General features: G+C 39.1%; 1 protein-coding gene across 6 annotated transcripts in view; it reads right to left on the bottom strand.

Annotated features, from left to right (window-relative positions):
- HMCN1 (hemicentin 1) overlaps window positions 1-15,612 on the bottom strand; it is a 491,961-nt gene that overhangs the window by 286,592 nt on the left and 189,757 nt on the right. For all 6 annotated transcript variants that reach the window (XR_014816519.1, XR_014816520.1, XM_021102640.2 and 3 more), the window contains exons 7-11: window positions 13,429-13,549; window positions 11,938-12,201; window positions 10,331-10,475; window positions 5,925-6,046; window positions 426-701 (exon numbers count right to left, since the gene is read on the bottom strand). Coding sequence is in view for 3 of the 6 variants with exons in the window: in XM_021102638.2 (XP_020958297.2) it covers window positions 426-701; window positions 5,925-6,046; window positions 10,331-10,475; window positions 11,938-12,201; window positions 13,429-13,549 (928 nt within the window). In the remaining 3 variants the exon portion in view is untranslated. The remainder of the gene's footprint in view (window positions 1-425; window positions 702-5,924; window positions 6,047-10,330; window positions 10,476-11,937; window positions 12,202-13,428; window positions 13,550-15,612) is intronic.

Here is a 15,612-nt window from a genome sequence, read left to right as displayed (position 1 = left end):
TTTCAATAAAATTTCTCCAAGAAGAGAAACATCTTAAAACTTAATTAAAACCATAAAAGTAAAGTAAATATGCCAATAATACACTCAAATTGAGAAAAAAATGCAACCAATTATTAACACACTTCTTTACGTCCCCATGATAGACTGGAGAACTGAAAACTATCAAACCATCCAGAGATAATTTCTATTTCTATTTTCTTAAAATAACAGTCTTCTACTACTAGGATATCTGTGTTGGTTTTAAAGTCAACCTATTTGCTTGGGATGGTTTAGCTGCCACCACTTTAGTCAGCTTCAGACTACTCTTCTATCCTTCAAACTGTAATTTTTGGATAGATGCCCTCAGAGAGAAAATTCAGAAAACAGAGATGGAGGAAGGACGACAGAAAGATGCCCCAACACGGATGTGACCATAAGCAGAGTACCTTGCACTGTGAGGAGAACGGAAGCAGCAGATGATCCTCCTTCACTGGAAACCACACAGTGATACTCTCCCGCATCGCCGAGTTTCACACTCCTTAGCTCCAGTGACATGTTGGCCAAAATCCTCATTCTTGCTGGGTCTGACCCTCGGACATCTCTGCCATTCCTCTGCCAGGTTAGGTTGAAATCCACGGCACTGATGACAAGACACGTCAAAACTGCTCTTTCTCCAGGAGTGACTGTAATATTATGAGGCACCTGGATGACCGGAGGGGGCTCTGTGTGAAATGAAAAGATTCGAATCAAAAGATCCAGAGGCCATGGTGGTCATTTATAGATGTTGCTTAAAAGTTGAATGACTATGTATTCAATACCCAGTAGGAACGATGCAGGACAACAGACCTTATTCATTAATACATATGTCTATCACCCCAAGAACATTACCATCTAGTTGCAAAATGATTTAAATAGCAGTGCACGTTTATATACCAACGTATACTCAAGTCCAAATCTATAAATTATAGATGTGAGGCTCCAAGAGGCATGGCAACAGGACATGACTAGACTGATGGACGATGGCAGGATGAGTCAAATTTTGATTTGAATTTTGAAGAAAGAGGCACTGATAGATTTTTATAATTTAAAAACATTTATTTAGTGTTTTAAAGAAAACAGCACATCAAGTATGGTTGACATGGCAAAGATATGACAGTATCGGCTTTAAGGGGATTTTAACCTCACTACGACACAGTACAACAATAGCGTAAGAGGAGTGAAGATGGGGAAGGTGTAAAAAAGTCAAGTTAACAGTAGGGATAAACTTTTAATGAAATGATACACATAGGGCCATGAATACTACCTGTTCATTCCAATCACTAACTAAATATTTAACCAGCATTTCTAGAGAAAATCACATATTCTCTAGTTAAATGCCCCTGCAAAGCTGACTCTGCCCAACTGCTTTAAAATGATCTGCCTTAGCAAGCAATTATCTAACAATAACACAGCCATAAAAGCTAGCTGGAAACCCACTGCCTGTTTCAGATTAAACTGAAAGAGTATCAGATAGCCAAGATTCATACTTATTTATTTAAAACAATATATATAAGTACACAAAAATATCATAAGACTAAAATAAAACTTGGAATATGCTAAAATCATAGTGGTTACCTCTGAGAGACAGAAATGTGTATATTTTCCCTATTTTCCTTTATATTCATCTTTGTTTTCTAAACATTTTTAGAGAAGTATATGCTACTTTAAATTATGTTAAAAATCCATATTTTTAGCATTCTGCTATGTTCTAAATTCTCTTATGAAAATAGTCAATGAATCAATTGGAAAGACCCCATGAGAAAGGAAGGTCTGACTGAAGTCTAGTTAGGTTTGACAGATAAAAAATAGGATGCTTTGCTAAATATAAATTTTAGATAAATATCATGTAATATTATAGTATAATAAGCATGTCTCATGAAATATTTAGGACACACTTAGATGAAATTCAAATTTAGGAGTTCCCGTCGTGGCACAGTGGTTAACGAATCCGACTAGGAACCATGAGGTTGTGGGTTCCATCCCTGGCCTTGCTCAGTGGGTTAAGGATCCGGTGTTGCCGTGAGCTGTGAGTAGGTCGCAGATGCGGGTCAGATCCTGCATTGCTATAGCTGTGGTGTAGGCCGGTGGCTACAGCTCTGATTCAATCCCTAGCTTGGAAACCTCCATATGCTGTGGGAGCGGCCCAAGAAATGGCAAAAAGACAAAGAAAAAAAAAATTCAAATTTAACTTGGCATCCTACACTTTTATTTGCTGAATCTGGCAAATGTAGGTGGCCTAGTTTTACCCCTAACTAGGTGTATGACCTTAGATAAGCCAATATATTCATAATGTTTGTTTCCCTATATGAAAAATGAGATGATTATATTAGGTAACCTGAAAACCCCTTCTAGCACTGAGCTCCTATGATTCTATACAAGATGGTCTAGACAACCAAAGATGTGGAAGTGAGTATTTGTTGACGTGTGTTGACACTCTGTCCAAATCTTTTTGAAGACCACAAGACATTTTGTGTAGTTTTCTTTTTGTTCCTTTTTTTTTTTTTTTTTTTTTTTTTTTGTCTTTTTAGGGCTGCACTTGCAGCATATGTAAGTTCCCAGGCTAAGGGTGTCATTGGAGATACAGCTGACGGCCTACACCACAGCCAAAGCAACACAGGATCTGAGCCACGTCTGTGACCTACACCACAGCTCATGGCAACGCTGGATCCTTAACCCACTGAGTGAAGCCAGGGATCAAACCCACATCCTCATGGATACTAATCAGGTTTGTTACTGCTGAGCCATCATGGGAATTCCTCTTTTCTGTTCTTTTTAAACAAACTTCTTCAACTAGACTAGGGATTTTTAGCAAATGTAAAAGCCCATATTATGGGCATGCAGGCAATGCTGGGTGTGTACCTATATCCTTCCCAATGACCAAGCACTCATTTCCCTAGCTGCTATTCTGTCTGGCTCAGGGTTAACATGCTCAGAGTCAGGCCCTCTTCCTGGTGCAGCCCACTTCCACCGACCACTTAATGATGGGAAAAGACTCAGCCCTCTTGCCCCAATTCAGGGCCATCTCAGCCCCAGAGCTCCCTGTAGGATCACCTGAAATCCCAGCTGTGAGTCCAGCACAGTTTAACTTCTTTTACTTCCTCTACTCCCTTACAGGTGTTCTTTCCTAGAAAACTCCCCAATAACCCTCTTGCATGCAAAAACCTGCCTCGGAGTCTATTTCCTCTTCAAATTCAAATACATAAAGCATCAATTTTCTAATACCATCCAGGGGCAGGTGAGACTGCAAATAAAACATGCAGTACTATCACTGCATAAATATCTAGAGATAATAGATACTACGTGCACTGAAATATTTATACATGCCACATTGGTATACATTTGGTGGCAATGGGGGAGACGATGGAGGAGAATTATAGCAGTTTGCAAAAGAGGTCAAGACAAATTACCAAAAAGTGCCTAGTCCTGGGAGCATGAGGGACAGTCACTCCTAAGGTGGCTGAGGGTAGGATTAGGAGATCAGAGATGGGACCTCAAAACCGAGAGAGGAAGAAGAACAAGCACAGGCCCAGGACGTCAGGTAAAGATCCCTGGACTGGTAGTCAGCAGGCCAGGAAGCCCCTTCTTACTCTCTACCTATCAGGTCAGAAATGGGGCACACGTGCCTGCTCAGGGCTTTCGTTTCTATAGCTACGAAATGAAAAAGTGGTGTCGTATTATTGCCAAGTCCTACCCTGTTCTAAAAGAGTATCCTATAACTATAAATTTAAGATTGTCTGTCACTGGGATGCCCTTGGCAAGTTTTCTATTCAGTTTTTACTTCAAGCCAAAATTTCAGTATGGTGTGTATGTGTGTTGGGGGAAGGACATTATGCTAATAAATTCGGCAGAGAAAATTCACATAACTTTGTAATAGTACTAGACTAACCTACCAAATATCATTTGTAAAGAATTTTTTCTGCTTCTGCAGTTTGTTCATTAGTTTCTGTGTGTTTATATGTAATAGAAAAGATTTTTCTACTGATTTTTCATTTCAAACAATCAATAACCAATATTGCCAATGACTCAAATATCCTTAAAGTTACTGGCTAGAAGAAATTGCTGGAAAAAAAATAGAGGTAACATACTGATAGAACATTGTTCTTTAAACAATTCTTGGGTGCTATTTGACTTCATAAAACAATGTCCACGGTGATACAAAAACATCACCATCCCATCATGCCATGTTTCCCAACACTCCTGTCCAAAATGTAAGCTCTAATTAGCCTGTGAATTCACATCTGATTCTGATACCGTACCAGTGCGTAGTGATATTAGAGCAGCTGAGCTGGGTCCTGGCTGGCAGGTTTAGGCTAGCAGGTTAAGTAAAAGTTAGCCCAGCAAGAAATGTCCACTCTTTCAAGTCCAAGAGGCACCTGCTCGTTACCGCTGATGCTACAGTCATTGCCATCCCCATCAAAGCTTCTGCCCCTCCTTTCATAATTAACCAAGTGGAATACAGTTCCTGAAAACTGGCTTTGGCAGAGTGCAACTACCTAGTGATAGCATGGTTTGGCTGCCACAGAGTAATACTAGGAGGGCATGTGCAGAAGGCATATATGGACATTACTAATACCACAGCACCAAAGTCTTAACAGTCAGTACACAAGTTCTTGCTGGCACTTCCCAGCTATTTATGCAAGATGAATCAACTCACTCAAACCTCTTTCCCTGCTGTCCTTCACTTAATTAATATCGCTGGGGAAAAAACTCAAGTGCTCTAGTGTTTGTTTTCCCAGAAGCTAAGGAATGTTGACATGATTCCAATGCTTTTCATAATTACTGGCGATGCAAAAATGCATAGTTTCTGGTGCATGTCAACTTGCTAAATTGTTTCAGAAGACAAACTTTATTTTTCTAAGAATAAGAGAATACTTATTTACTGCACCAAAAACAGGCTTGGACTCCTCCATTTTAAAGTTCAGCTTGGACTTATTGATAACAAACATAAATCCTAGGCTTCTAAACAGTCCTACAATGATAAAGCTTCTTTTGTCTTAAATTTTCTCAAGAAAACACACATCAGTGCTACATTGACAATGCAGACATTGTTATCAACTCAATAGGCACGTTTAGGTCAGAACAGAGTTACTATTAAATATACAGCAACCCTAGGCTACCAGGCAGGTTGAAAATAACTGAGTCAAAATAAACTTTCTAATAAATTCTATATATGCTGAGTAAGTGGCTTAAGTCCTGATCACTGATTGTATATGGCAGTCTTTTGGGTTTCTAAAGAGTTGTGGGAGAATAGAGGAAAAAAATGATTTATTTCACTAAAATATATCCTATCTTATAACTTGAGCCTTACCCCCAATTTATTCATAGGAAACATACTATTTAAATATAAGTTAATTTGCATGACTTCTGCCCTTTTTCATACCAATGTTGTTGCCACTGAGATCCTGTGTTTTTTTAATATGCAAACGTTCCTTATTGTCTTCAACTCAAACGTCAGAGTCCATTCCTAAAACCATTCTGCTCACTAAACTTAGGAGAGGGAAAAGGAAAGTTGAACCTGGCAATGATCAGACGAGATCCCTCCTTTTATCCATATTTTATTTTCTCAAAAGAAAATGCTATATGGAGCCTAAAAAATATTGATTAAGCCCCTACCATAATAATAAAAACAACAACAATAAAAGCAGCTAATGTCCATCAGGTGTTTCTACGTGCCAGGCTCTCTTCGAAGTGCTTAATATATACTGTCTCATTTAATCCTCACAGTTTCTCTAAGAGTTAGCATTGTTATCATTTGATAGTTAGGGAAAGCCAGGCACTGAGTTCCTAAGTAATTAGCTCAAGGCAGGTCACGCAGCTAATATGCGGCGAAGCCTGGATTGACAAACGTCCCAGTTTCAGAGCCGCATTAATACTCAGGCAACTGCAAAGCAATTAGTGATAATTACCCGACACGTCGAAGAATGTCTGAGCCCGTCCGGTCCCTACACTGCTGACGGCGATGCACTCATAGGAACCTTCATCAGACAAAGAGACCTTTTCAATATCCCAGGTCACACTGGCAGATTCTCTGGGGGAAGCAAACAGAAGCCTGCTTAGTCACTCTAGAAACAAGACCAAGTTGAAAGCACTTTGCTTTAAAGCAGTCATTCAAAAGATAAGTGTAAACAAAGTAAACTGATTACTAAACTACAGAGTTCAGTTCGTTGCAACTTAAAATCGACACGTTTTACATTTTAATTAGAAAGTTAAGTTTCCCTACTCTGAGCAATTAAACACAACAAAGGTGGTGAGTTTGGGGCATTCCCTTGTGGCACAGTGGCATGTCATTGTCACTGCAATGGCCCAGGTTCCATCCCTGGCCTGGGAAATTCCACATGCCATGGGTGTGGCTTCCTGTCCCCAAAAGACAATAAGTTTTGTTTTCTTTTTTCTTTTTTTTTTTTTTTCCGTCTTTTTTGTCTTTTCTATGGCCGCTCCCCCACGGCATATGGAAGTTCCCAGTAGGAGTCCAGTCGGATATGTAGCTGCTGGCCTGCACCACAGCCTCAGCCACGCCAGATCCGAGCCACATCTGTGACCTACACTACAGCTCATGGCAACACCAGATCCTTAACCCACTGAGCAAGGCCAGGGATCGAACCTGCAACCTCATGGTTCCTAGTCAGATTTGTTTCCACTGCTGTTTTGTTTTTCTATTCATCTTCCCAGGCCCTAACAAAAAGAACTCATTTCCAAATGTGAGAAAAACTTGAAAGAGGCCATAAAGAAGAATGAAGCTTTTTACTGAGAAAACATCTGGCGATATCTTTAGTTTTCCCTCAAAAGTCATTTAATTCAAACTAATAATAATTTTACCACTTTCTATTTCCACGTTCACATGCCTACTTTCTTTGTCTTTTCCTTCTGAACAGGACTCTCAATTTGCTATTGATAAATAAATATAGTCTGTGCCTGCTGGGTTATGGGGATGGTAAATTTCATTAGGAAAACATTCTCTGGCTATGTCAAAATATAAGATAAAGAACTGGCTTAGTCACTCTAAAAACACTCCTTAAATGCTCTCTCCTTCCGCTCTCATTTCCAGTTTTTGGTCAAGGTTAGCAGGATTCTAGTCAAAGCATCTCAACCAGGTACTTCACAAGTGTGAAGGTAGAAAATTGACATTTTGGTTCCTAAAAGATAAATTCTCTTTAACCTCATTATACATAAGCTCCGGTGAAGGCTACATACACATCATATCTGGTACAATCTGCATATATAAAATGGGAAAAGAAAAAAATGATCAGTTTTAGAGTCAAAGTTGTCATTAAGGTAAAATAAACCCCTTTGCCATATTATATATTCATTCATTTAAATAAATATTTATACTTTGTTCTCTATGATTCTGCAAATTGTTTCTCATTTTCATTTAATGTCTTAGTAATAGCTCTCTAGTCCTTATTTAAAAGATTCCAATCATCTACAAATAAGCATTATATTAAAATATTTTTGCAATGTCATAAATATTTTCATAATTTTTTCTTACAGTCTAGCTATTTATAATCTTCATATACATTCAAGATACAGAGGAGATGAAAATCCTTCTGCAGAGTCAAGACATCTTCCACTGAAGCTGAAAGTGGCGCAAGATACACAACTTCACAGGAGTAACTTCAGATCCTTCCACATCTGAAGGAACTATACCCATCACCAAACCACCATGAAGAACTTACGGAGCTCTTCATGTATACTTAGCACAGAGTTTGTAAGAGAAAGTCAAGGCGCAGGTTCCTATCATGTGGAAAATAAAAAAATAAGCAGAGTGACTCTTCCATGTATTTTAGTAACTGAGAATATTCACTTCGGTTAATGCTTTTTCCTTTCACTGGCATCTTCACAAGATGCCAGTGGTCCTTATGGTCACGTACAGAAGAAAACAGAGGCTGACTTGATTCTATGCTGCCCTGATCACCGAAGAGGTATCTTGAAGGCCTAAGAGCAGCATGTGAAGCCCACGTTTATAAATATCATTGTCCAGGAGGGACTGGTAAGTTTCAGGAAAGTAGGAATTTAAAATAATGTGTCTTTCATGTCTTCTGCATTGCCTACTTCAGAGCCACGCCAAGATTAGGATTCAACAAAAACGTAAGACACACAGAAATTTTAGAACCAAAAGTGACAATTCTTCTAGTCTTAAGTCCTCTTATTTAAAAATAAGAAAGCTGGAGTTCCCACTGTGGCTCAGCAGAAGCAAATCTGACTAGCATCCATGAGGACACAGGTTCGATCCCTGGCCTCGCTCAGCAGGTTAAGGATCCAGCATTGCCGTTAGCTGTGGTATAGGGCACAGACCAGGCTCGGATCCTGCATTGCTGTGGCTGTGGCGTAGGCTGGCGGCTACAGTTCTGATTTGATCCCTAGCCTGGGAACCTCCATATGCCGTGGGGGTGGCCCTAAAAAGATAAAAAGAAATAAAGAAATAAAATTTAAGATCCAGAAAGAAGGACAAGCAATTTATGCAAAAGCACATGGCCAGTATATGGATTGCTGGAAGAATATTCTTTACAGTTGTACTTGTTCCTGTCTTGTTTATGAAATATTAACACGAAAACAATTCTCATTGTTTCATGTTGCCTTACCACTTTACCTTAAGATGAAATGGCTGCACTAAAAAGTTTGCAGGGATGGCCTTTAAAACAGGGTACAGAACATGTCAAAGAGAATTGCATCCTGTTGCTAATTCTCTCCAACAGCCTCTAGAGACCATGGTGACTCACAGAACAGAGATCCAGTCATATGTGTGGAGTTATTAGAAAACCTAGGCCAGGGCCGTGCGCGTGGACTGGGATTAGAGTATCAATCCATCATCACCCGTGCCCAATTTTGTCTTTAGCTGCTTACATCCAAAGGGCTTAATACATGTCAGCAAGGCATGTCACATTTCTGGGCCACAGAGCTAGAAGAATGAAAGAAAGAATCCTTGTGGTTTGCCTCAGATGAATTGTGTGGAATAAATGAATTAATGTTTATAAAGAATCTCAAGGATCTTTGAAAAATGTTACTATTTAAACACGAAGTGGAATTCGTTGACTTCATCAGTCAGTTACATAACTTCATCATGTGATGGTCCAGTCTGTTATGTTGCTGGTTATTAAATATACAGCTAATTAAATCATCAAGATATACATAACATGTATATTAAGAACATAGCAGGAAATAATACAGACCAATCTTTAAATAATGGGAAATTTTCTGAAGTTATAATGAACATTCTTGCCAAAGCTTTTGCTTAAAATGACCCCATATCAAAACCATGTAAGCTAAGACTATCAAATATTAAAATGTTATACAAGTTATTTATGTGAATATTGAATTATCACTGTAAAAGTTGTGTACAATAATTCTTAAGAGTTTTTCCCCAGATGTAGTTTGTTTCATAGAAATTAAAAAAATATATATTTTTCCCAAAACAATCCTCTAAGTTTCAAGGACTGCTTAATTTTCAGCATTAAGACACTTACATCTGTCTAGAAAATTCCCTCATCTGCACAAGGAACGTTGGTGTCCTCTAGCCCATGTTCATCAATTGTTAGCTGCATAAATAACCACACCTGCTTCCCCTGCTCACCTGTGTCCCACCCCCAGCACACACCTCATTTCGACCCCGTCTCCTCCTGGCTTCCTTGCTGTCTTTCTCTCCCACACACCAGGATGACTCCAGCCTTCGGGTATTTGCACTGATTGTTCCTGATGTGTAAATGCTTCTCCCTGGATATCTTCTTGACCATCTCTCTCACCATGTTCAGGCCCTTCCTCAAATGCCCCACCCCGAACTGTAAAACTGCAACATGGCTAACAGCACCAGCACCCCCACTAACAAGCATTACTTACCCCAATTCACCTGCTCTATTTTTGGTCCTAACACGTATCAGATTCACTGCTCATAACATTTTAAAATCAGATTCAGAGACATGTTTACCCTCAAGCCACTAAAATTTAAGGTTCAAGGTCTTTCTTTTGAAAGGACCCTTGCAAGGTTCAATACCTAACTCTGTACTCATAAGTTTGTTCTCTTTGTCTGATCAAGGGATCGTCAACTGGTGTAAAATTCAAATCCTATAAAACCGGAATCAACTCCTAAATGTATTCTAGTGTGTATTATACGATCATCTATTTATCTGTTCCTGTCTTCCTCCTTTACAAAGTAAGTTCCACAAAAGTATAGAACCGTGTCTGTTTTGTTCACTGCTATATTCTAGGATGATGGGGCAAATAAATGAGAAAGTCTAATGAAGAAGCACATGTAAATAAGTATCTATTTGCATTTAGATGTTTAGTGCTATAAATTATCACTAATTGAAACAATACACACTTTAAATACTGGTCTACTCCAAGGGTAACTCCATTTCTGACAAAGCTCAAGGTAAAGGGCAAAAGACTCTCGACAGAGCAGGAAATCTGGCCCGGCTGCAGGTAGTATCCCGGGGTTTTCTCAGGCATTGTAACTTTGGGAGCATCTAGGGAAAAAAGAACATGGGCAAGAAGGTCATAATGATATTTGCTACTTCCTGTTAATCCACTCAAAAGCTTCATCCTTAAATTATTCCAGTAAATTCCCTGCATTCCAATTCATCTAAGGCACTAAAAGCCACTTTATCTTGGAGTTCCTGTCATGACTCAGTGGTTCACAGGTCTGACTAGGAACCATGAGGTGGTAGGTTCTATCCCTGGCCTTGCTCAGTGGGTTAAGAATCCAGCATTGCCATGTGCTGTGGTGTAGGTCACAGACACGGCTCGGATCCTGCACTGCTGTGGCTCTGGCATAGGCCAGTGGCTACAGCTCCAATTTGACCCCTAGCCTGGGAACCTCCATCTGCCATGGGAGCGCCCCTAGAAAAGGCAAAAAAAAAAAAAAAAAAAAAAAATTTATCTTTCTCTGTTCAAAGCTTATTAATTTTTGCATTATCTCCATGGACCTTCTACTAAAGTAGTCACTGAATCTAAGACTCCATTGACTATAAGACATAACATTTTTTTGTACCACCAAGATAGAAAACAAAGCTACCTAATAAGTTCCAATACATTATCAATTGTAGAATACATTTCAGTTTCAAAAATGGAAAAATATGAAAAGAACCCACGTATCTTAGAATTGAATTAATAGAGTAACTATTTCTGAAATGGAATGAAAAAATTGATTTTCTAGAACCTAATAGGGTTTTTAAGCATTCAATTTAAGGGCTAACATAACTAAGTCTGAATGCTGGATATGAGGAAACACTGAGGTTGGTTCTACTATTACCCTCCTACAACTATTAAACAATAGCCGTAGAGCTGTTCTTGAATTACCCGAATCATAGCCTTAAGTATAAATGATAAATTGCTATCCTTCAACCCAATAGTACAAGATTGGAAACAATCCTTCTATGTCTTTTTCAGTCCATGGTTCAAGCTCTATACCATTCGAAAGTTTCAGTCAGAGTTCAAAGTCCTTGGCCTTAAGAAATAATAGCAAATGTATAAGTAACTAGCTTATTAACTAACGAACCAACTAAGCAAATAAAAGCAAAATCATCACCAGTTATTTACAATGAACCACTGTCGCAAAGTAGAAGGTTTCCAATAACCATACATAAACATTTAGCCAAATTAGATTCTTAGTCAAAGAATTAAACACATGTGCCAGGCTTTTTAGGGGCAGTAAGAGCATCAAGATATTCCAGTTCAAGTTCTTACACGAATTGAAGTAACTGAAATTCCCAGCTGTAAAATCAGTGAGACTTATTAACATGAAATTTCAGGTGTGCTATGTGATGGTTAAGAAAAGTTGTGTTACCTAAGTGTAAATGCTCTTCCACAGGGTGACCCAGTCATCATGTGAGGATATTACATTTGACTTTAGAGTCCCTTCTTGGCCATTAGGACCAAATTAGCCCCTGAAATTAATAACACTTCAGTGTAAAGAAAGTGATACCTTACCTGGGACAATACTGGAGAAGGAAACACTCGACACTCTCTGAAAGAGATAATCATCCTTATCATAGCCTGTTATTCTGAGAAAGAAAGCTTCGTTTGGTGGCACAAAGTCGGAAATATTCCATATGCCGTAAGGTTTTCTATCTGGGTAATATCTAACAGGAATCGTCTTAAGAGAACTGCCTGAGATACTCAGAAGTTCAAGGCGATCTACTCTAGCTGGGATGGAAATTCCAGAAGTATTCAGCAGCACATAGGTAGGTATTCCTACAAGACAAAGAATGTGTCATCATTTACAAGTAACATGCACTTGAGGTTTCCCAGTCAAATAAGTTTTGCATTATAATAACAGATAACAAGTACCATATCACTAAGTACTACAGATCATGCCACAAATTGTGGCCCTGGTATAGAGTCTGTTCTACAGAAAACACAGTTTATTCATGACCAGACAAACGTAGGAACCCCTAAGTAATTATGTTTATGGAATTTAATCATGTTTACATATAGAAAATCAGACTTAGGAATACTGTATTATATGATACTTGATTATATGAATATTTCTAAAGATTCACTATGTTGTATCCTTCCAGTAACTGCAGCAATAAAAGAACAATCAGAAAAAGACCTAAAGTCTAAGTACGACTGAGCCTTCTTTTTAGCTATAAAACTACAAATCTTATTGCACAAATAAAATAACAGGAAGAAGTTTTCAAATCAGTAATAATTTTATCTTTGAACATATAAGGCTACATGGTATCTTTAAGGGTTTTCTAATTTATTTTAATTTTATTTTTTTTGTCTTTTTTGTCCCTTTGTCCTTTTTTTTAGGGCCGCACCTGCGGCAGATGGAGGTTCCCAGGCTAAGGGTCTAATTGGAGCTGTAGCCACTGGCCTACACCACAGCCACAGCAACACCAGATCCCAGCTACATCTGTGACCTACACCACAGCTCACGGCAACGCCGGATCCTTAACCCACTGAGCAAGGTCAGGGATCAAAGCTGCAAGCTCATGGTTCCTAGTCGGATTCGTTTCCACTGCACCACGATGGGAACCCCAGTAGCGTTAATGTTTTAAACACGCACACACTCCACATTTTTCACCTTGACAACAGGCAAGTAAGACATTAGTAAGTCAAAGTCTGAAGATCTAGGTCAGCAGTTTTCAAAGTTTATTAAGTATAGGAGTCAATGGGGTGCTTGTTAAAGTGTGTATTCCTGAGCCCAACCTTCTGAGATTCTCATTCGAGAGACCTGGGGTGGGCCCCAGGAATCTTAATTTTTGATAAGCCCCCCAAGTGATTTCAGTGTCCCTGGTCTTGGACCCACACTTTGCGAGACAGTGACTAAGGTCAGGATGGTGCAATGCCTAAAATAAAGATGCTATGTTTCCCAATTTTACTGAATACTAGAAAATTATAAAATCACCGTCAAAGAAATATTTTGCACATCAATATCTACTATGCCAGTTGAAGTAATGTGCACATACCAACCTTGCACCGGTCTGCTGACTGTTTTTTTAAAGTCCAGGGTGGGCTTCCGGGAAAAACCAGCTCGGAAATCAATGGTACTGAGGCCAGTGATGCGAACAGAATGCCTTCCACTGCTTGATGTCTGAAAGACGTTTAAGGATAACCCTCCATCAGTAATTGATCCAGGATGCAGGTCACACTGAACACTAACCATTATGAGAAACTGCAGAGTGTTTAATTAGGATGATGTCCAATCACTGAGGCTTTGATCTGGGTATTTTAAACTTAAATGTGATTCTGTATCTTCAGTGTACGTTTTTAAATACAATCCCATGGGACTAGAGTACAACTGAGTATTATATTACACACCCAGTGGTAAAAGATCCAGGTGTGTAGTCATAGTGAATGTGGTTGGTTCACATGACGGATATTCAGGAAATATTCATGAAATAAATGGAATGACTAAATCTTCACTCTAAATATTATCAAGGTTCTATTATGCCTCTGGGAAGATAAAGCCAGGAGAAGCACAAGGGCCAACCATTATCCAACTTTTAGCTGACCAGCATCCTCAGCAGCATCTGGCCAAGGCACTTGGTGCTTAAGATGTAAGTATGATTTTTAAAAGATCCTCACCCTCTTAGATTTGATGGCCAGTAAGGGAGTCACATGGAGAAGAGGAATCTTCAATATGATGCAGTTAATGCAGTGACACAATTACACAAAAGGTACATAGAAATCTGTATCTAAAAGGAGCATAGACTAGCCTATAGTTCACTTCAAACTTCCTAGAGGAGCTGAATAAGACATTGAAGAGCTAAGCACTGAAGTTACCCATATGTCCATAAATAATAAATAATTTGGATTAGGGCCACAGGATAAAATAATAACTCTAATATTTATTGGGCAACTCCTCTGTGCCAGACGCTTTGAATGCATTGGTATTTAATCCTCATTACAGCCCTACAAGGTAGATAGCATCATATCACCACTGCATGGATAAGGAGGTTGGGGTACCAAAGCGTTAAATGGCTTGCCCGAGTTCACAAGGTTTCCTAACCTTCCTAACTTGCAGGGGTGGGGCTTTAATCCAAGGGGCAGGCTCTGGGCTCTTTACCACGGTGCCACCTTGTCCCCCAAGGGTCAGGTAAGTCAGAGTTAGCCTCTACCTCACTATCTCTCCAGCTACGATCTAAGGACCACCTATATCTACACCTGCACAAAATTATTTGGTTTATTTGTACAAATGCCCTCTGAGCTGCAGCCAAGATTTACTGAATCAGAATCTCTGGCCAGTGGAGTCTAGGAACATGCATTTCAAAAACCACCTAAGGCTTATGAACAAGAATTTACCATTATTTTATTAGATCAGTCACTGAGATTTTGTCTCCAAGTGACTACATGATAGCAGCATTTATGTATAAGTAGAATACAGGAGTAAGAGAAAGCATTCACGTGATGATACCATAGCACCAACATGGATCTCCATCTCAATACTGAGAAGCACATACAGAGGATGTGTCATCGGAGTGATGACAGAATGTGCTAGAAATACGTGTGTGTGTGTTTGTACATGTACCTTTATTATATATGTAATTAAAGTCTTATATACTTATATATATATATATATATATATGATTTTAATCTGATGAACAGCTAGATTTAGCCACAGCATGGTTAAAGACAAGTCAGCTCCAGGGCTCTGCAAACCACAGTTTTCCCTAAATCACTATGACTCCTTATTATTTGGCATGTTTGGCAGTGAGGAGAGGAAGGACAAGGAGGTAAGACCCTGTTGCTACCAGTCATATTCCTCATTGAGCAGGAGCTGCAAGAAATCAAAGGAAAGGAAAACAAAAGCAGGGGAAAAGAAAAAAAAAATCACATCTTCATGAAAGTAGTGTTGTACCCTTAGTACAGATGCTGCTGCTGCTAACTACGGATCATTGTCCCAAGAGTTATGAAGGACTGCATTTGTAAATTTAGGGGGTCTCAGTACTACCACTTAGTCCATTATTTCTAAAGGAAAATGTGTTCTAAATTCAACATGATAGACAAAAAGGGGAAACTACAGATCATAATCCAATTTTTTTTTTTTGTCTGCCCCACAGCTATGGATTTCCCAGGCCAAGGATCAGATCTGAGCCACGGCTGTGACAATGATGAATCCTTTAACCCACTATGCCTGGCTGGGGACCAAAGCTG

The sequence above is a fragment of the Sus scrofa genome, chromosome 9, assembly GCF_054392235.1.
Source record: "Sus scrofa isolate SSC_HxYL_T2T_F1_AM1 chromosome 9, Sscrofa_HxYL_maternal_Yorkshire_Landrace_v2.0, whole genome shotgun sequence".
Classification (NCBI taxonomy): domain Eukaryota; kingdom Metazoa; phylum Chordata; class Mammalia; order Artiodactyla; family Suidae; genus Sus; species Sus scrofa.
This window is presented reverse-complemented; position numbering and strand designations above follow the sequence as displayed.